General features: G+C 38.5%; 1 protein-coding gene across 10 annotated transcripts in view; it reads left to right on the forward strand.

Annotated features, from left to right (window-relative positions):
* The window catches only part of LMO7 (LIM domain 7), a 288,442-nt gene that overhangs the window by 243,561 nt on the left and 22,364 nt on the right, over positions 1–22,517 (forward strand). For 5 of the 10 annotated variants that reach the window (XM_049852991.1, XM_049852992.1, XM_049852990.1 and 2 more), the window contains 10 exons: positions 10,302–10,416; positions 11,473–11,634; positions 12,387–12,574; positions 13,885–13,945; positions 15,668–15,724; positions 17,655–17,680; positions 18,551–18,655; positions 19,648–19,740; positions 20,170–20,882; positions 21,797–21,862. In XM_049852991.1, coding sequence (XP_049708948.1) covers positions 10,302–10,416; positions 11,473–11,634; positions 12,387–12,574; positions 13,885–13,945; positions 15,668–15,724; positions 17,655–17,680; positions 18,551–18,655; positions 19,648–19,740; positions 20,170–20,882; positions 21,797–21,862 — 1,586 coding nt within the window. The remainder of the gene's footprint in view (positions 1–10,301; positions 10,417–11,472; positions 11,635–12,386; positions 12,575–13,884; positions 13,946–15,667; positions 15,725–17,654; positions 17,681–18,550; positions 18,656–19,647; positions 19,741–20,169; positions 20,883–21,796; positions 21,863–22,517) is intronic. The other 5 variants (XM_049852993.1, XM_049852988.1, XM_049852994.1 and 2 more) reach the window with 3 other exon arrangements.

A 22,517-nucleotide genomic window follows, 5' to 3' on the forward strand; every position in this document is an offset into this window, starting at 1 on the left:
GCCTGTCTAATCTTTGGCTGAAGGGTGAACCTCAGGAATGACTTCATTACTGAATTAAAAGGGTGTCCAGGGGCCATACTCTCAGGGTTTCTCCAGTCTGTATCAGGCCAATAAATCTGGTCTTTTTGTTTGAGTTAGAATTTTATTCTGTGTTTTTCTCCAGCTCTGTCTGGGACTGTCTATTGTGATCCCTGTCAGAGCAGTCAATGGTGGTAGTCAGGTACCGTCTAGTTGTGTTGGACTCAGTCTGGTGTAGGCTTCAGTACATGTGGTCCATTAGTCCTTTGGACTAGTATTTCCCTTGTGTCTTTGGCTTTCTTCATTCTCCCTTGCTGCAGATGGGGTGAGATCAGTGGAGTATCTTAGATGGCCACTCACAAGCTTTTAAGACCCTAGACACTACCCATCAAAGTAGAATGTAGAACATTTCCTTTATAAGTTATGTTCTGTGTACAGGCAAGTTTTGAAAGTTCAGAGTAAACTTATTTTCCCTCCTCTGATTATAAGGTAGTATGTTATTAAGAAGGAGCCCTGGTGGCGCAGTGGTTTAGAGCTTGACTGCTAACCAAAAGGTCAGCAGTTCGAATCCACCAACCGCTCCTTGGAAACCCTATGGGGCAGTTCTACTCTGTCCTATAGGGTTGCTATGAGTCAGAATTGGACTCAGTGGCAACAAGTTTTTTTTTGTTTGTTTGTTTATGTTATTAAGAAAAATTTCAAACACAGCAAAGCATAAAGAATAAAATAAAAATCACTGATAATCCCATTATTTGGAAATAATCATTTTTAACATTTAGGTATATTTCTTTATTTTTCCTATGCATGTTTACAAACCTCTTAGGACATTTCTTCAGCTTGCTAAAATCATTAGGTATTATACATTTAAACTGACGAGAACCATAGCCTACCTTATAGATGGTAAACGTGAGATACCAGTGGATAAGTAATAAAAACAGAAGCAAGGTGTCTCTTGTTTTATGGACTTGAGTGTTTGCCTTCAAGTTTTTAAGTAGCAAATTCAGCAAAACAGCCTGATTGATGGATCATTTGCTAGGTAGTGGTACCTCCCTGAGGGTGGCAGCCGACTAGCTGCGTCCATGGATTAAAAAGAGGCTAAGTGTGGTGAGTGGGTGTGCTCCGGGTTATTAGCTGACAGAGAAGCCTGAATTAACATGGCAAGGTTTCAGGTTTCATCACTTGATGGATTTATGCTCCTTTGTCACTGAACTTGAGATGTATTTCACCAAGCAAAATTAGGCTTATTTAACAAATGGAGCCAGTGTAATTCTTGAACGTATGTGTGTTTCATTTGTGGACGTGCCTATCTCTGAGATCCTTGATGTGCCCATTTCTATGCTACTAAGAAAGTAGCTTAAGTAGCATCGCCCTGCCTTCCTCTCTGAGAAAGAACTTGCTGACTTGTGAGAAAGGTATATTTTCATGAAATACCTAAGGAGCAATATGTAAATGGTACCATGCATTGTTCCCCAAACTCTTGTTCAAACTTAAACATTCTGGTTCAGAGGCTACCAAAATTAAAAATAGTGTTTTGTTGAGCATCTAGATGTATTGGTATTTTTCAGGTCCTCTTTTTCTTTCATACCTCATACTTTCGTGGATAATAGCCTTTTATTTCTACCCCCAGAATCTCTCTTAAATTGTTCCTTCCTCTTCTTGCTTTCATTACTTCATTTAATTTTGGTCCTTTCCCTTGTCAATGCAAGTGTTTTATAAATACCCATTGGCATTGAGTCAATTCTGACTCATAGCAACCCCATAGGATGGACTAGAGGGTTTCCAAGGCTATAATCTTTATGGAAGCAGACTGCCACATCTTTCTCCCGTGGAGTAGCTGGTGGGTTCAAACTGCTGACCTTTTGCTTAGCAGCTGAGCACTTAACCACTGCACCACCAGGGCTCCTGTTTTATAAGTGGTCATATTATCCATACATTCTATACAAGGCCAGCACCAGATTAACCTGCCTGATGCCAGGTGGAAACCAAAAAGCAAACTCATTGCTACTGAGTCGATTCTGACTTATAGCAAACTGCCCTATAGTAGAACTGCACTACAGGGCTCCTGATGCCAGGCCAGACTCAGAAAAATTTTCTGCTCAAAAGCCCCCCACTGCCCCTCTGTAATCTAGTGAGTGAAATCTAAAGCACTCAGGGTAGCACTGAGATCCCTTATGACTGACCCCAAACTCTCTCTTGTTGTTGTTAGGTGTTGTCGAGTCGCTTCCAACTCACAATGACCCTATAAGTCAGAGTAGAATTGCCCCGTTGGTTTTCCAAGAAGCAATTGGTGGACTTGAACTGCCAACGTTTTTGTTAGCAGCCGAGCTCAACGGCTGTGCCATTGGGACTCCAAACTCCCTCTGTAGTGCCATAATAGCTAACATTTACTGAGTGCTTACCATGTGCCAAGCTGGTGTGCATTACCTGTATTACCTCAGTTAATCCCAGCAACCCTATGAAATCAGCACTGTCATTATGATCCCGATTGTGTAGTTGTGGAAATTGAGGTATGGAGTGATTATGTTACTGTCCAAGGTCCTGCAGGGTACTGAATGGTGGAGCCAGGAGTTGAACTCAGGCAGTCTGACTCAGGATTGCCCACACAACCACGATGCGATGTTGTAGGAAAGAGATGGGAAGTGAGAGGTCTAGCTACATGAGACTGCTTGCTTTTTCTTGAACACATCATGTCTCTACGTTTGTTCTTGTGGCTGCCCCATTTGGAAATGCTCATTTCACCCATCTCTGCCTTTTCAAACCCTGGGAGGGGTCACTTCCTTCATGAATCAAAATATTACCTCCTCCTGGTTGAAATTGAACGTTTCTCCCTAAAAGGTTTCACTCATTGAATTCTTCCTTGTTCCATATGTTGACATGTTTAAGTTTGCACATAGTTTGCAAAGTTTTGCTGACCTGAATTACTTTTGATGCCTTGACTACTAGACTGAGAGTCTAAATTGATTCAGCAGGTGATTTAGAGTTCTCATAGGTTCATTACTTTGGGCATTATAAGATTAAGATATGCTTTAGGAATGCTGGCACTGTGGTGGTATATAGGGTTAATTTTCAGGAGGCAAAGTCTGGAGGTAGAGACTAGTTAGGAGCCTGTCACAGCAATGTGGTAAGATGGTAGTTCATGCCATAAAGCAGAAAAGGCAGTCCTGGATTTAACATGTCCTTACTTAAAATCTTTAAATTTCCTTACCACAGAGAGTTTCTTTCCATCCCCAATGCCAAGCTTGAGGTTTTGTTTCTGTCTCTTCTCCTCACCCTTTCTTTTGTGGTTTTTGCTTTCTTTTATTTCTCCCTTGCCAATCCAAGTTGCCATGGCAATTCTGGGAGTGATCCAGAGGCAAGGGGAGAGAACCCCCATAGTGTTCTCCCATGTGCGAACTCCTGTAGTCCTTCTTCCCTCTCCTAGTTGCCCTGCACATACGACTTTTATTAGTTTTCCCAGTAATGGTCTTGCCTAGACGATTCCACTTCCTTTTTTGCCCTTCCATACCCTCTGCTCTCAAATGCCATCTAAATCAAAATCCTAGAACCTCTGCTCCAGGTTCTTTAAAGCAATACTGAGAAGCTGGATGATACATCGGGAAAGAAGGAGTTTTTTTTTACCTGTCTATTTCCTGATCCTCACCCCTATGATAGCTACCCTTTTAATTACACCTTCCCCAATATAACAGCAACAACGATGAAAAAAAACTCAAAAAATCCATTGCCATTCCAACTCAGAGCAACCCTATAGGACAGAGTAGACCAGCCCCATAGGGTTTCCAAGGCTGTAATCTTTATGGAAGACTGCAACATCTTTTTCCCATGGCATAGCTGGTGGATTCGAACCACCAGCCTTTTGGTTAGCAGCTGAGCGCTTAACCACTGTGCCACCAGGGCTCCTTTTAATAGCACCCAGGGCTCACTTTATCATAGTTCACACCATGCATCTTACTTGCTTACTTATCACCTTCACTGGACCCTAACCAGTGGGAAGCAAGTCTCTCTTGCTCACTCTTAGAACAGTGCCTGAATCTATGAATATTCACTGAATGCTGATTGAATTCAATTGTCTGTGTAACTAAGTATGTGAGAGTCAAAAAGCATTTTATTTGGCTGATCTGGAAACTGCTAACCCAGCATGTATATTATGTAGAACATTGTTTCCATGGGAAAAAGAACATAATTACCAGGCGTCAACCATGTCCCTTGTCATCTTTTTAATGTTTTTGTTTAATCCTCTCAATCACCTTGCAAAGCAGGTGGTGTTATCCCAATTTTTGCCAGTGAAGAACTTGAGACTTGAAAGTTACATAACTTGCCCCAGGCTGGTTAAATGGTTAGGCCAAAACTCCAATTACTCTGATCATAAATTCTTCTGAAATATTACTTGTTCAAATTGAATGTTGACTTATTTTAACTTTTCACCATTTTTAGAAATTTAGAGTCAGTAGAGACTTAAATGCCTTTTGGTCCATAAAGATAAAATCATTCTTGAAATTGTTTTTAGGAAAGGCATATATTTATTGAAACTTTTCAGAACTCAATCTGCTTCTGAAATGTAGCATTTGCAGTCTACCCGGTCAGCAGTAAGGTATTACCAGCAATTTTAAACTGGGGTGCAATATAGTAACCGGCATGTTCTGTAAGTAACATTCTAGAAGCTCTGTGGAAGATGGAGGGAAAGAGGAAGGGCTGAAGGCAGGAGGGCCAGTTAGACGGTCACCACAGTAGTGTAGGGGGAAGTCATGGCCTGAATTAAGATGATAGCCTGAGGAAGGATGGAAAGGATAGGGTGATTCAAGATGGATTTATGGATTGTGGACTTAATATTACTTGAGTAATTAAACTCGTGTGTGGCAGGAAGTGGGGATGGTGTTGGGGCCATTGTGTGGAGTTGGATTGCCAAGTAGTTATGGGAAAGAAGGAGGGAGGGTCCTAGAAAGAACTTAGGGAACTGGTTAGATAGTGATAAAAATTAATCAAGATGTGAAAAATAAGAGGTAGAAGAGCAGGTTTGGGGAAAAAGATAATGAGTTTGATTTTGGATATGTTCAGCTTAACAGTAGTTGACAACATGACAGTGAATGAGGTTACTTAGGAAAGAATGGAGTCAAGGATAAGATTGATTAGGGAACAACAACAACAAAATGTGAAAAGGGACGTGAAAGAAGAGGAGTTCACTAATGAAGTGGAAAAGTAGCCAGAGAGATGGGAGAAAAGGCAAGAGAAATTAAGATAGTGGACAACTTAGGATCACTGTTTCATGAAAACAAGACTACTTGGAAATGTCTGGTAGTATGAGGATTGAAAATGGATTTGATAATTAGGAGATAAGCTTGGAATGTGTTAAGTAGTACAGTAGAATTACCATCTGCCACTTTGGAATGGAATAGGAAATGAAAAGTGGAGAAAGTAGGTGTACAGGAGTCTGGTGAAGGAGAATAGCTCGGATGTTAGGCAAGACTGTGATGTGAGGTCTACTCACTTCCTGTCCTCATCCCACAAAGACCCTGAAAAAAAAGACACTAAAAATCCATGTGTACACAAATTCAAAGATGATGTATTTGTTGTTATTTTTTAACTTTACAGCCCAGATGGACTTCTAGCTTTTTAATTTTATCACTGAAGTAGGCTTCCTTTAAGTCAACACATTTGTTTAATTGAAAAGAGTTTGAGGAGAAAAGCTTTCTGACGTGCTAGTATATAAGCTGGGAGTCCCTGGGTGGTGCAAAAAGTTGGCAGTTCAAGTCTGCCCAGAGCTGTCTTGGAAGAAAGGCCTGGTGTGATCTACTTCTGAAAAATCAGCCATTGGAACCTCTATGAAGCACAGTTCTACTCTGACACACATGGGGTCGCCATGAGTCGGAATGGCCTTGACGGTGCTCGTACTGGTAGCACATAAGCGTATCCAGTTTTTCTTAAATTCTCACTTGTGGTGATATGAGAACATTAATTCATCAGATCTAGTAAAAATAAATCTTATTGTTGCTACTTCAGATTATCCTCATTTTAAAAAATTTGGTTGGGTACTTTTGCTTCATCTGTTTGACCATTGGTAAGGTTATCTCAATTTTGAGTGTATGCTGCTGTTTAAATTGTCCCTAATTTGAGGGAAATTGATTTTATTTTAAAATGCTGGTAATATGTTGATAGATACTGTATTTTATCTTTCTTACATAGATAACTGAAACCACTTGGAATAGTTCTTTTTTTAGTCATCAAGAATCTAGGTTTCCTTAGTAAGTTGGATTTCTGTTCCATCCAGTTCCGAAGGTAAATTTCCCCCTTTGTCCTCTGTGAAGCTTGGATCCTTTATGTTGTTCCTGTTATTAGGTGTCCTGGAGTCAGTTTCGACTCATAGTGACATCTTCGTACAGCAGAATGAAATACTTCCTGGTCCTGTCCCATCCTCACCGTCGTTGTTATACTTGAGCCCATTGTTGCAGCCACTGTGCCAGTCCATTTCTTTGAGAGCCTCCCTCTTTTTCGCTGACTCTCTGCTTTACCAAGCATGATGTCCTTCTCCAGGGACTGGCCCCTCCTGACAACATGTCCAAAGTACCTGAGGCAGAGTCTTGCCATCCTAGCTTCTAAGGAGCATTCTGGCTGTACTTCTTCCAAGACAGATTTGTTCATTCTTTTGGCAGTCCATGGTATATTCAGTATTCATCACCAGCACCATAATTCAAAGACTTCAGTTCTTCTTCAGTCTTCCTTATTCATTGTCCAGCTTTCACATGCATATGAGATGATTAAAAATCCTATGGTTTGAGTCCAGCACACTTTAGTCCTCAAAGTGACATATTTGCTTTTTTTAACACTTTAAAGAGGTCTTTTGCAGCTGATTTGCCCGATGTAATACATCGTCTGATTTCTTGACTGCCACTTCTATGAGTGTTGATTGTAGATCCAACTAAAATAAAATCCTTGATAACTTCAGTGTTTTCTCTGTTTATTATGATGCTGCTTATGGGTCCAGTTGTGAGGATTTGTGTTTTCTTTATGTTGAGGTGCAATCCATACTGAAGGCTGCAGTCTGATTTTTATCAGTAAGTGCTTCAAGTCCTGTTCACTTTCAGCAAGCAAGGTTGTCATCTGCATATCGCAGGTTAATGAGTCTTCCTCCAATTCTGATGCCATGTTCTTCTTCATGTAGTCCAGCTTCTGGGATTATTTGTTCAGCATACAGATTGAACAGTTATCCTTTATGGAATACTTAAACCCAGTTACCATAGAGTCCATTCTGACTCATGGAGACCTCGTGTATGTCAGAGTAGAACTGTGCTCTGTAAAGTTTTCAGTGGCTGATTTTTCAGAAGTAGGTCGCCAGCCCTTTCTTCTGAGGTGCTTCTGGATGGACTTGAACCTCCAACCTCCTGATTAGCAGCCGAGCGTGTTATCCGTTTGCACCACCCAGGGATTCCATAGAATACTTCCAAAATCCCTTGAGTCAATTCCAACTCATAGAATACTTACTTGGCCTATATTTTGCAGAACAAAAGAAGGAACTAGAAATCCTAACTGAAATCATAGTCAAACAGTTTATGCTCGAATATAATTATAGATATGTTCAGCTGCAAGAAGTCTCTGGGGTAATCTTATACAAGAACCTTTGGTTCCTCAGGCTGTCTCGGGGACTGCTGTGGAGGAGGTGGGTGACAAGCAAGTGGAGCTCTGGACTGCTTACCCTAAACCTGCAGCCACTCTATTTTAATCTTTTAAATTGGGAGGTGTGTATGAGATTTCATTTGTAAGTAGGTTTTGAAAACCGAGAACTTGAACATCCATGTCGTAGTGATAGAGAAGGCTCTGGCAGGCTCAATAACATGCCTGAGGCAGCCTGGTTATTCAGAGATACAGACCTATAATTACTCACATGGTTCTGTTGTCTTTGACTGTATACAGTCACAGGAATCCCCACCACAGTCCTCCAGGCTGTAGCTACATGGAGCCTGTCTCCCCTGTTAAGTACTCCATAGAGGTGGCTCTCTGCCCTTTTATTTAATAGGTTTGAATAGGGCTTTCTTTATTTCTGAGGCAAGAGTAACCTTTCATGGTATAATTCTTCTGGTCTAATATAATTGTGAAACACTTCATCTATGGTTTAAGCTCATTCTTTTTAATCCTATTTTTGGTAGAAAAGGATAATGTTCACTTGCCATCTCCCACAAAGTATTCTTTATGTAGTTTGAGCTGTTTATTAAAACTTCATCTTGTCTTTTATTCTTCAAGCTAAAAAACCACAATTAGTGTTTTGAATATCAAACTCATCATTTGTGTCCCTGCCCTTATAAAGCAATAGGTTCTGCACTTTTATTGGTTTTAAGTCTTTTTTTTTTTTTTTTTGGTGAGAGTGGTGACGATGACCACTCATTTTCATTGAGTCATCTCTAATTCAAGTATGTGGTGGTTTCAGTTAAGGAGCAGGACTAACCAGTAATTTTTTTTCTATTTTTAGAAAAGTTATATTGTTCAGATTGGTATTCACCAGGCAGATTATTAATGATGGTCTGACTACCTTCATCTGAATTCGCATTTAAAACTGCTTTATAAGAGTACTTTCTGATGAAAACAGTTCTTTATTGGTCACAAACTTTTCCTCCCCTTTTCTTAAAGAATCTCATTGTTGAAGAGTCAATAATTACTTCTCGCAAGCAAGGACCATGCCTAATTCATATTATTTCCCAAAATGCCGAGCGTTGTGTCTTATACAGAATAAACCAAAAAAAATAAATAGAATTCATTACCGTCGAGTTGATCCTGACTCATGATGATCCTATGTGTTATAAAGTAGAACTGCTCCACAGGATTGTCTTGGCTTTAGTTTTTTATGGAAGCAGATTATCAGGACTTCGTTCTGTGGTTCAGACCTCCAACTTTTATGTTATTAGTCAAGCACAAACCATTCACGCCACCCAGAATAGATGCAGAGTAAATGTTTATTGAATGAAGAGGTTAATAGTGTTACAACACGTAAATTCTCTGTGTATCCATATAACATAGTAAATTCTCTGTATTTATTTAGTGCCTTCCATTTAATTCTTATGAACCACCCTAATTTTTCTCAGAATAGTTCCACTTGAATTTTAAACTCATTTTATAGTTGGAAAAACTTAGGTGGGAAGCTTTATGAGTTGCCTAATTGGCCCTAGGTTTGGGTTTAACTGCCTAATTAAAATGGGGAAGTTTTAGATCTTTATTTGGAAAATAAAGTATATTTAGGAAGAAGGTTTTTTTTTTTTTAGCTGGATGAGTCTAAATTCTTTATGATTGTAAAGCACAGAACTAAAACACAAGTCCTGAAAACTCATGTATGTTAAGATCTGTGTGTGTTGCTTAAACAAATTAAACCTATAAATTATGAAAGAGAATTAAATATTTCATGGGCATAGTGTTACGCAAAACTGAAAATATTTGGTTTGGAAAATAGTTTAAGAAGCACTTGTGAAATTTAGAATTTGATGCTGTATCGTATAATGATGGAGATGGAAATCGAATTCTACGTGTCATCCAAGAGGCTGATGTTACTTTAGGGAAGTCGAGGTCTGTAACTCTTTGTGGATAGGGACTCTTTCTTTATTCACCCATTTTCTGTCAAATTGTTGGCAGTAGAATATTTATATAGGTCAGGCTGCCTCACTAGAGACCCTCTTGGCATCTTATGGGATAGTCCTCGTGGGAGACACAGTGTTCTGCATTTGGCCTTGACCACTGTATCTTCATGCGGCTTCAGGGCAAGCAAAAATGCCTTGCCAAATTTTAGATGCTCACTAGAGGGGTGGTACCAGTCCTGGATGAGCACTACTGGTAGCTTAATTGTATGTCTAAAAAGCACTTGGAATTAGTCAACTAAATATGTTAAAAGTTGGAGATAGTTTTAAAAAACTATGGTGGCATTATTTTTATAAATGAATGGAATCCCTCCTCTTCATTCTTGGGTAATGAACAAAAAAAAAAAATGAACAAAAGATCTGTAAATTAGCCCCAGTTGTATGGGGGGCAAAAGTCTAAGCTTTATCAATGGCCAACATACTTACAGTATTAATGTGAGGGAAAACATTCATTGACACGAAGATTTCCATTATTATTTTAGCAAAAAATTTTCACTCTGATATTTATATAAATGAAGGTTTCTGCTAACCCACAGAAAAAAGAATGAAGCTTCTGGTTTATCATGAAATAATTCAAGTGTACGTTGCAGGCAGCCTCCCTTCTTTCGTGGATAGACTTTCCTCCATGTCGGTGTCAGGGATACCTGATACCACAGTTTCATGTTTTGTTTTCAGGATCAGTTCAGCGATATGAGAATCAGCATAAACCAGACGCCTGGGAATAGTCTTGACTTTGGGTTTACAGTAAAATGGGATCCTTCCGGGATCTTCGTAGCATCAGTTGAAGCAGGTAAATCTTAGGTTTGGCTCTACTGACCTTTCTTCCCCTTTGGTATTATTCTAAGGTGTGAACACAACCACAGAAATGCGTTTACTTTATATAGAAGGAGAGTGCATATTTGAAAACTGGAGCATGAAAGCCAGGAGGTGTGCTCTCTTCCCCAGGAGGGTTATAAGTTTACATATTGCTTATTCTCCTTGCCTCATTCATTTTAATTTTGAAGAGTTGTAAGTTTATGACGTTTATAGAATTTGTCAAAATTTTAGGTTTAATATTTGAAAGTGGTAACAAATAATACTTAAATGAATATTCAGAAACTACTTTCCATGTCGAGCCATGTTTTGTGATATGTACCTGCTGTGTAATAAGTGTTTTTGAACATTCTTATGTATCTGTTGCCCAAAGAGTCTTCAGGACGCTTTGGGACTTTTGCAAGAGGATCACTCCTCTCCCACCCAGGGTTATACCAAGTCAAGCCAGGGAATTCTTGGCAAAATATTACTGTAAGGCCTAAAATGAAAATGAAAGAAAGCTATGGTGTTTGAGAGGAGTTGCTTATTTACATGTTTTAGCTATCTAAATTTGCATGCTAACGTTGGTTATTTTAAGTTTCAAAATAGCTTTTATTAGATAGTGATATTCTGCGTGAACAGCAATTTTAAGCAATTTGAAGTGACCGTGTTTGCTTTTCCCCAGTCCAGAGCGCCTGTAGATTTGGAAGCTTAATTAAAGTGCTATATATTTCACACTTTTTATTTAGAAGTAATTTAAGTTTTCCTTTGTTAGGAGGCTAATAAAAAAATTTTGCTGAAAAGATGAGTTTATCATTCTTCCGTAAATGTTAGTGAAGATGTCTACTGTAGCATAAAAATGCCTTTGGTGCTTCGTAGGTTGTAGATACTCAAATATTGTAAAAATTTAGTGACTTCCCTCCACGTGAAAGTAAAATATAAAAAATGATTAGTTGAGATTAATGTAATTTTTCCTTGATTTAAATAAGCAGTGATCAGTAGATCATTTCTTTTTTTTTTAAATTGGTTGTTTAATTTACTTTGTATTATTTAGGTAGCCCAGCAGAATTTTCTCAGCTACAGGTAGATGATGAAATTATTGCTATTAACAACACCAAGTTTTCATATAAAGACACAAAAGAGTGGGAGGAAGCCATGGCTAGTGCTCAAGAAACCGGAAACCTAGTAATGGATGTCAGACGCTATGGGAAATCTGGTGAGTTGGTATTAACCACCATGCCTGGTTTACTAAATTGGGAACTGGTCTTTTGGCAGATGGTTGTAACAGCTTGCTTCGATAATTTTTTTTTTTTCCATTTTATTTATTTTTGGCTTAAAGGTGTTTTGTGGTTATGTTGTGACAAATCTTGAATATCTCCTATTTATTCTGTCATAAATCCTTTAGACTAGCTAATTTACTGGCTGAATTACATACTGGTCTGACCTGAATGCAAATATGAACTGAAGGCTGTGGTATCTGCATTCAGGAGTCATGTAACAATATCCAACTGAATATTAAGCGTTATACTATGGTTTAATGTTCTCTACAGCAACATAACTATAACTGGTGTAAGAAGGAATGTGGTAGGTCATATTCCTGTTGTTGATTCTTGAGAAATTTTCCATATGCATTCCATTAATGTTTTCCTTAGTTATTGAGGGTAGATGGGGAAAGGGCATTAAGCATCTCCAGTATTAGTAAATTATAGTATCAAAATATAATATCCAGCCCTGGTTTATTGATTGGTTAATAAATTTTCTAGTCCTTTCGTTATTAACAGGATTTAACCTTGTGTTTTTTGGGAAGGTGGTCTGTTGGCAAAAGCCCTACGCTCTCCGTTGCTTTAACTTGCTGTTTGCTTTGTCTGTCTTGTGTGTGTACTTCTTGTATATGTGCATTCAGTAACTTTGTTCTTTCCACTTCAACATTTATGTGTACTCATTACTTGACCTCCATGTGCCAATCAGACTGGGGCAAAGACCAACCTTCCCTGCCATTTACACGGCATAAAATCCTCAATCTCACCAGTATGGCTACCAAAATTATAGGTTCACCTGAAACAAAGTGGATTGACACAACTTCTGGAATTTACAACTCAGACAAGTCTTCAAATCTATCAGCAACAACTGATTTCTCTGAAAGCCTTCAGAATTCTGTAAGTATTTTGATTAGTGGGGAGCATTTGTGTAAAGCAAGCAGTTATAGGAATTGTGTACGGGAAAGGTATTTTCTTTGAACAAATTTCGATATTTTAAAACAAATACTTGAATAAGGTAATTAGGGTAATGAGAATAAAATATACTTTTGAAAATTATTAGACATTAAAACCAAAACCAAACCCACTGTCGTCAAGTTGATTCTGACTCATAGCGACACTATGGGACAAAGTAGAACTGCCCTGTAGGATTTCCATGGACCTTTGGGTTAGCAGCCGAGCACTTGACCACTGCGCCACCAGGGCTTCTTCATAAGACATTAAAAAAAAAAAAAGACATTACTCATTAATAATTAGAGTAATAGGGATGTATATAATGTAAAATCAAAAGATCCCATAATGTCATTTGTGGGGTGTTTTTCACCAACCTTTTGTCATCATACACATCTCTGATCCCTCATTTTCACTTGTGAAAGTAAAGTAGTAAGTACTTATGTATAATTATAGATTATAGCTTTTCTATGCTTTCTTTAGTCTTTACTGTAAAATAAATGCAGTGATTGTATGCAGTTAAAAACCTTATGAGGCATTTTTAGTCCTTGTGTAGGTGAATTTGATGGGTGGACTTATAGATGTGGTTAAGAGATATTCAGTTATATTAATTGATTCAAAAATAATTATAAATTGGGTGAATTTTATGATATGTGAATTATATCTCATTAAAGCTGTTAAAACAGGAAAATTATAATGCAGAAATTTTTCTAGGTATCAAAGGCAGTACTTTTTCATACACAATTTTTTTAAAATGTGGTTTCTATTTAATGATATGCATTGTTCATCTAAATTATTAAACGTAAACTTTCAATGAATTATTACACATTTATATTGACTTGCTTGATATTATTATTCTAAAGCACCCCACTTTTATTTAGTAAGGACATCCTGCTATATTGTGTCAGAAAGGCTTAAATATTAGAGAATTCTAGATTAAGCAAAATATGGCTATTTTGCTTAAAGAAAACTACAAGCTAAATGGACTAATGATTATGTCACCCTTCATGCTTCTTGGAACATTGATGACTGATTGAACTTAAAGCCATCTCTGCCTGCAGCTGGTCATTAATCCTTCTACAGATATTGAAAAATTAAAAAAAAAAGTTTCTATTACATGTAAAAGGCTACAAGGAACACATTAATATTCTGAAAAGCTCATCTTGTTGGAAGATATTTTCACTAATGGGAAATCCATTATTTAAGCCAAAAGTCCAGTCGAAGAGAATATTGTTAACCAGCATTTTTATTCTTTCCAGAGTACTGCATCCAAAGAAATCAATGGAATTTGTGACGAAAGCAGTACTTTTGAATCAAAAGGTAAGCGGTCACCATTATAACTGACATTTATAATATAGGAAAAACAATAGCACTCAAGTTCTGCTGTTATAAAAATTAATATCTGTGAGTGAAAGAAAAGCTGATCCACTGCACTGCAAGTTGGAACTAAACGGTTCGCACACAGATCCAGTTGCAGCCAGGTGGGAGAGCGTTCGGTTCCAGCAGGGAATAGCCCAAGCACTACCAGTACAGCTTCGGCAGCAGTTCTGCAGCTCTGAGCGCTGTGTGCCAAAGCCATATAAGAAAGAGTGGTTTTGCTGAGGCCATCACCTTCTTGCTGTGGTGTGCTGGCAAAGGGAATCTTAGGAATTTGAAACCCATGAATGAGGCTTCTTTTTTCCCTTTATAGTAGTGAGAGGGGTAAACTCGGAGGCAGCTAGTCTTCGTAGGAAAATGCCAATGACAGTAACCACTGTTAGCAAAAGGACCCACTTGTAATGAAAGAGCAGGCAAAGTATCTGAGGACATTTTATTTTAGAGAGTTATCACTCTTCTTTTTCTGTCCATCCAGAAATAATTTAGCTACCACACACTGTGTGTTAGTCCTTGATTATACAAAATAAATAAGAAAGGCATGATCCACATAGGCAAGAAAAGAGACACTAAGAAGATAACCTTACCATGGGCATGGGGATTGGCGGGCATGGGGCTAGGTTTTCCAGGTGGTTTGGTGAGTTTTAATTCATAATTGCCAGTTTGTAATACGTTATGTCAGAATTAACCCAAGTTTATTAATTTCCCTTTCCTTATTGGTTACTTATATTTGTACTTCATTTCTGATTGTTAGAAGTGACTCTATTTTAATTATTACAAATCACGTTCTTTGTTGAAGGAGTTTTTAAAACAAACATTACTCATTTTTTCTTCGTGATATAAATCTAAGACATCTGAGTCTTGTTCCGCCAGTGACAAAGTCAGAGCCTACTCATTAAAAAAAACTAATTTTTAAATAATATGGAACCCTATCATTTGAGGGCTCTGCTTAGAGAAGGAACTAGCAACTAGTGTCAGGTAATAATGGCATTTTATGGGTAAAGTGAAGTGTAATAGTCATTTACCACATCTTGTAATAGGCCTGTGGGAGAAGTCAGAATATAATTTTTCTTTTTATCTGAATAAACTCCATTTGCTTTGCTTAAAGAAAGTAACCTAAGATCTTGAAGACTTGGGCAAATTATTCTAATTAGAAGAATGTCTTGATTTTAGCATTTGTTTTTTTTTTCTTTCTTTGGGTACCGTTTATTTTGTTACCTTTCTCCCCATTACTTTTCAGTTCCTTATTCACTGGTATTGTGAAAACTCTTAGTTACAAGCAATTCTCTTATACAAGAAGAGATTTTTTGGAGCAAGTAACCTAAGCCAAAATTTTACATTTCCATTTTTCTGAAGCTTTGTGATCTAGCACGCGAGATAGTGCATTGTCTTCCCTAGCTGGAATTATGATGCTTTCTGCCAAAATGTATTTTAAAAAAAATTTGCTCCTTGTACTAATTTGAATGTAGTAGAGACTACTAAAAATATGTGTGTATGTTTGCACTGAAGTAATCCATATCTTCTTTGGCCATCTGTTTTGTCATTAAAAAAAATAATATTGCCGTAGATTGGAAAGGCCTGTCAAGTATCATTTAGTTTTCCAGTGGTGAGAGAGAAAAGTGAATGAGATGGTATTGATTGATTTTTTGTTTTGTATTTTTCAACTAGCATCTGAACCTATTTCTTTGAAAAATTTAAAAAGGCGATCACAATTTTTTGAACAAGGTAAACCACAAGGCTAATAATTCATACACTTTCATGGAATTGTCCCCACTGTCCACTCTTCCTCATAGTCTGTGGTGCTGAGCACTGAGCCTCTTCGGTTTGGCTGTCATTACGACCAAGCAACGTAACCCATTTCCATTCTTTCCCCAGGGTCACCGGGTTTTTCTTACAGCTCATGGGTCTACCTCTGTGGTAATGGGTCTTTGTGTGTCCTTTGTATATCTCTAAAGTTTTTTTTTTTTTCTTTTTAAACTGAGGTGTTATTAAACACATACTTCTTTCCACTGGTTAACAGTAAGAAATGAGGAATTTAAGCCTTACTGCTTCCTACCAATTTGCATACTATTAGATTACACCAACATAAAATTGGCCAAGTTTTTAAAACTCTGACTGATTTTTGGTTGTGGGAAATGCTCAAAATCTTGGATCAAGAGCAGAGTTATTTATTGCCATTGGGATGGTGGTTTTGGAGCATTAGTATGATTGCTCTGTTGAATTGGAAGTAAATTAAAAATAAATTAATTTTGACTGCAACTGTGAACAAGAGCATTTTGAGGTCCTCTGTGTTGGTGTAGTTGGGCAGGGCTGCCTCCTGTGTGCTATGCATGTGGCTTTCCTGCGCTTTCACGTGTGTCTAATATTCTGCCTCATGAATACAGTTCAAGCTCTGTGTTTTGCTATTGGGAACTTAAAAGTAATAGCCAACGTTTGAGATGCAGTGGTACAGTCAGAGGAGAGTGTGCTGCTGCTATCTGAAATGGTATTGTTTCTTACTTTTAAGATTATCGAAACATTTACATACTTGCCTTATACTATGATAGTTACTGGATTTGTGTATTTGTGTTAATCACCTAGTATTCTTCCCTTGTTACTTTTTTTTTGCATACTGTAAATAGAAATAGCTTACTAGGTATGCATGTACAAGGTCTATTCGTGTCAGTATCCTTAGTGTTTTTGATTCTTCTCTCTCTTTTTTTTTTTTTTGGATAAACTCCTATTTTTTTTTTATGGTAATTAGATTGAAACAATAAGATACTCCAGCTCCAACTGGCTAACATAAGACAATTCCTTTCTTAGTCTAGTCTAATTTTCACTCACTTTTCTTTAACAGGCTATTTTAGGGAAGAATATTTTCCTAAGTCTCAAAGCAATTTTCTTGAAAAAATAATTCTGTAAGTGAATAATTTATTTGCTGACAGCTGATATTTCAGGAAATTAAAAAATACTCTGTGAAACTGTTTTCTCTGAAATTTGTTTACTTTTTTATAATCCTCGTACTGTGTATAGACATACACAATTATGTATACCCCTGAGGATAAAAAGAATAAAACTATGCTTATCAGTTTACAGATGAAGTTTGAACATTTCTGTTTCAAATAATAGAAGACGAAAATAAAAGCTTCTTGCACGTTTGTTGTGGTGGCTTCATTATGAAAAGGAGTTTATCAGCAAGAAGACCTGAAAAATGTGACTTGCAGCTGTCACGTTGTAACTGAGCAAGCAAAAAATTGGATTTGAGATGCTGTAACATTTGAAATTCTTTTTTTTTTTTCAATTAGCCCATTCTATGAGATAGTCCCCATTTTATAAAAAGAAGGACCCTGAAACCCCTCGTGAAATAGGCCATTGATCCAAACTAGTACCTAACTGTAGTTTATATATATATAAAAAAAGTTGTAGGTATAAAGGGTGCAGCTTTGGTATCTGACTACTATTCATGGTTTATCTGCCTTTTACTGTGTTTGGAAAATGAGTAGATGGAAGTCAAGAGGAAAAAGGATTTACTGCTGCTGTTTAAAAAAAAATTGATGTCACTTAGTATACTGGCATAGAGACAGCTAGTGATAAAACTTTCAGAAAGGAATTATTTTATAGAAATGCAGAGACTTATGTTTTTTTTTTTCCCCCTTGCTATATGCTGTAATAACAGGAAGTGCCGATTCTGGGGTCCCTGATGTAAGTACTATTCATTTGTAGTTTGGAATGAGTAAGGTGAGCTTGGTAGGAATGAATTACCACACAGTGGCACTGTTTATAATTCTTTTAAGTTGGATAAGAGTTTATCAAATAGTAATATTTCCAAATTGAAGAGACTGATTTTGAGATATAAAGTCACATTTCCCCTTTGTACTATTTAAACAAAGTGTGGTATGGACAATTTATGTATCTTAAGGAAATGGACTTCAGGTTTAGTTGCCTCCACAAACTACTACTCCATTACCATGAGACCAGAAGAAACGGATGGTGTCCGGCTACCATTACTGTTTTGATCAAGAACCCAACAGATGGATTCTGATCAAAAGAAGGAAAAGCATACAACAAAACTTCAAACTCGTACCAGATTTACTGGATCCATTAAAACTGGGGTACCCCTCAATCAAATGCCTGGAAATTAATCTTTAAACCTTGAACCAAAACTGTTCCCACGAAGCCATCATTATCAAACTAAACAACAGGTTAGCCCAATTAGTAAAGAACATTTGCCTTGAGCTTCGTGTTCTTATAAAGAATTATCTATATGAATTCAAATTGATAGCAGTTAGTCTAAAGCGCAGATGAGAACTTTAAGGGATAGACCCTAAATTAATGGTGATGAAACAGTAGGGGTAGAAATAGCGAGAATGGTGACACAATGTGAAGTATGTAACCAGTGTCATTGAACTGGTTTGTGTAAAAACTGTGAATGGGTTTATGTTTGGTTGTGTATATTGTCACCAGAAATAAGTAAAATATTAAAAAAATATATGCAAAAGTGGTTCAGTAGATGACTTAATGATGTTACATATTCTTTGTCTGTTTGTACTTCTTCTCCTTCTAACTATTTAGCTTCCAGTTCCAACTATCAGTGCCCCGAGTCGCTGGGCGTGGGATCAGGAGGAGGAGCGAAAGCGGCAGGAGAGGTGGCAGAAAGAGCAGGACCGTCTACTGCAGGTAAAGTGGAATAATATGGAACTAGGCTTTCTTTCTTTTACCTGGTCAGTGGTAACCAGTATTGAGAACCAAATTTAAAATAATCTCAACAGCCAATTACCTCATAATTAACAGATTTTTCCAAATGTGGCACATTGTGTATTAAACAAGCACTTTACCATTTTAAGGAAACCCTGGTGGTGCAGTGATTAAGAGGTAAGGCTGCTAACCAAAAGGTTGGCAGTTCAAATCTACCAGGCACTCCTTGGAAACTTTATGGGGCAGTTCTAGTCTGTTCTATAGGGTTGCTATGAATCGGAATTGATAGCAAGAGTTTGGTTTGGTTTGGTTTTTACCATTTTAAAGACTCCCAGAGCATCCTTTTAAAATCATTATTTATGAACATCTGTGTATATTTTTAGAGCATATGAGGGTTTATAGTTTTGTGGATTTTCTTCCGTGAGTGAGAGGTTTAGTCTTTGTGAGGGCTTCATACCCACAAACTATTTATTCACTTTGTTGCAGATAATTCAGTCACCCTCACAATTAGCTAGAGGCTGTCATGAATTAGAATCATAGTAAAGGTGGGTTTAATTCCATCTGACTTTCTCAACTTCTGTATTTTTTAATTCAGTGTAAAATGTTTTCTGATTTAGGGACCAAGATCTGACTGTTTAAATGAAAATAAAATCGATGGTGTCAGAAGGTTTATATGTAGGCTTACCAGTACCAGTTGCCATTGAGTTGATTCTGACTCGTGGCGACCCCGTGTGTGTCAGAGTAGAACTGTATCCCATAGAGTTTTCAGAAGTAGACTGCCAGGTTTTTCTTCCAAGGTGCCTTTGGGTAGACTCAAATCTCCAGCCTTTCAGCTAGCACCCGAGAGCATTAGCCATTTACACCGCTCAGGGACTGTGATATGCAGGCTTATATGTAGCAAAAATGCTAGTGGAGAAGATTCTCTGTAACATCATTAATCTATTAGTTAATTAACATGTTATCTTTCCTTATAGGAAAAATATCAACGTGAACAGGAAAAACTGAGAGAAGAGTGGCAAAGGGCTCGGCAAGAGGCTGAGAGGGAGAATTCCAAGTACTTGAATGAGGTAATGTTGGAGCATGTCTTTTGAGTTTTCTTTCTTCTCTTTACCTCATTGGTAGAATTATCTGAGAAATGGAAGATACTGCATCTCACTTGGCTTTTGGTTCACCTTAGGTGGCTCTTGGAAAAATTCAGTGAGCTCTGATATGTTAGAATTTTGCTTTGATGTTTCAACTTTTCTCCTGGTTTCTCTGTTACTTCGTTAAATAATGATACTGATAGAGCCTAAGAATGTTTTCCTCTTCTAAGTTATCTCAGTCATTCAAGTGTGGCTTTTTTTTAGTGGTAAAAACTTTTCATATTGTTTCAAGTAGAATTTTGGGTCAGGTACAATAGGTGCCATCTAAAAAAAAAGTGAATATGCAGTATTCTATATAAAATTATAGAAATAAACAGATTTTAGATGAATTTTTTTTTCTCACTGATCATATAGGAACTGCTGGTCCTAAACTCAAACAGGATTTCTCTAACCATGCGGGAGCCTGCCGTTGCCACCTGGGAAGCCACCTGGGGCGAAGGGTCCAAGTCTTCTGACAGGGAGGGAACCCGAGCAGGGGAGGAGGAGAACAGACAGCAGCAAGAGGAAGGTGTTAATGAGGACCAAAGGAGGAAGCTGCAGGAACAACTCATTCTTGAGAACGAGAGGAAATGGAAGGAGCAACAGTATCAAGAAGAGCAGGAGCAGAAGTGGCGTCAGGCTGAGGTCGAGGAGCAGAAGCGGCGTCAGGCAGAAGTCGAGGAGCAGAAGCGACGTCAGGCCGAGCTCGAGGAGCAGAAGCGACGTCAGGCCGAGGTCGAGGAGCAGAAGCGGCGTCAGGCCGAGGTCGAGGAGCAGAAGCGGCGTCAGGCCGAGGTCGAGGAGCAGAAGCGGCGTCAGGCCGAGGTCGAGGAGCAGAAGCGGCGTCAGGCCGAGGTCGAGGAGCAGAAGCGGCGTCAGGCCGAGGTCGAGGAGCAGAAGCGGCGTCAGGCCGAGGTCGAGGAGCAGAAGCGGCGTCAGGCCGAGGTCGAGGAGCAGAAGCGGCGTCAGGCCGAGGTCGAGGAGCAGAAGTGGCGTCAGGCTGAGGAGCAGAAACAACATGCAGAAGAACGGAAGCTCCAGGCAGAAAGAGAGCGGGAGACTTCAGTGAAAATATACCAGTATAGAAGGTCTGTCCCCACAGCCAAGGGCTGACATGACTTTAATGGGCTTTGCTTAGCTGTATTTATTCCTCATTGCAGATGGCACCTCGTTGATCTTCCTGCTCCTTACCATCAATTCCCTACCCAAGTGAACACAAGCAGACCAAGGGGACCCTTTAAATTGTTAATCTGATCCTGTCCTCCTACTTCCTTGCTCGAAGTCCTCCAAAGGGCTTACCATCCAGAGTCCTTGCTGTGGCCTAGAAGGCTCATACGAGCTACATCTTGGCCCTCTTCTCCATGTAGCTTCCTACCACTCTTCCCCTTACTCACTGTGTTCCAGCCACCCTGGCCTCCTTTTAATTCCTTAAAAATACCCAACATATTCTGCCTGTAGAGTTTTTCACTTTCTCATCCCTCTGCCTGGCCAAGCCTTCCCTCACATAACTGTATGTCGTGCTTACTCATTTTCTTCAAATCCCTGCTCGAACATCATCTTCTCAGAAGTTCCAGAATGCCTGGTTTAAAATACATGCCTCTTTTCTACCCCTTCTCTCTCAGTGCCCTTACCTGTTTTATGTTATACATTTATTTGCTTGTCTTTTGGCCTGCCTGCCCCAGTAAAGTGTAATGATATGGAGGCATTGATTTTGGATTGTTCACTTCTGTAGCCCATCCCTAGAACAGTACTCCCACAGAGCAGGCACTCAGTATATACTTGAAGAATGAATGAGTGAGTGAATGGATTGCAAATATCTGTTGGCAGTAGTAGATCTACTTTCCGCAGTGATTGGTTGAAATACTTCAGTATGTTCAGTTTTAAAACCAGAAAACATTCTCATAGGGTGTCTTGAATGCCCTTATTTTGGTATCTAATTCTTCAAGTCAGGGAAGGCCTTAAGGTTTAATATTTGACTAAAATCTCTTTTTTCATCTTCTAGGCCTATTGATTCCTATGATATACCAAAGCAAGGAGAAGAATCTTCAGGTTTGCTTCCTAGTGACAGGTTTGTAGAACACTATTACTCTTGATGTCAGGCCAAGGCATCAAAAATAAATTGACTGTTTTACAAAGCATTCTCTTTGGTGTTTTACCTTCATAAATATGAAAAAGATGCTCTTAATGTGACATATTTAAAATATTACATTCTGCATTTTAGTAATAAATTCTAGGTTGGCTTCAGATGTACCTTCCAGGACTTGCCCAGATGTCTTGTACAATTGCTTTAGCCCCTTGTCTTTTGTAGGATACAAAGAGGCCTTGCTGGTTGGTTTATCTTTGTATCAGTTAGCTTTTTCTGTGTAATCAACTACCCCTAAACTTAGTTGCTTAGCTCATGGTTGTCTTGATAGCATATTGCACTAGGGTCAGTTGGGCAGCTCAGGTTTTGTTTTCTGCCTGTGTATCTGCTACTGGTTAGTTAGACAGCTCTGTTTTCGGGACTCAGCTGGATGTCAGCCAGGGAAATAAGGGCAATGGGCCATGTGTCTCTCAATGACCAGCAGGCCAGTGTGGAGATATATGAAATATGGGGAAATTTTGCAAAAATATATATATATGTATTTATATATGTATATGGAAACCCTGGTGGCATGGTAGTTAAATGCTATGGCTGCTAACCAAAAGGTCGACAGTTTGAATCCACCAGCTGCTCCTTGGAA

Source organism: Elephas maximus, chromosome 14 (genome assembly GCF_024166365.1).
Source record: "Elephas maximus indicus isolate mEleMax1 chromosome 14, mEleMax1 primary haplotype, whole genome shotgun sequence".
Taxonomy (NCBI): Eukaryota; Metazoa; Chordata; class Mammalia; order Proboscidea; family Elephantidae; genus Elephas; species Elephas maximus.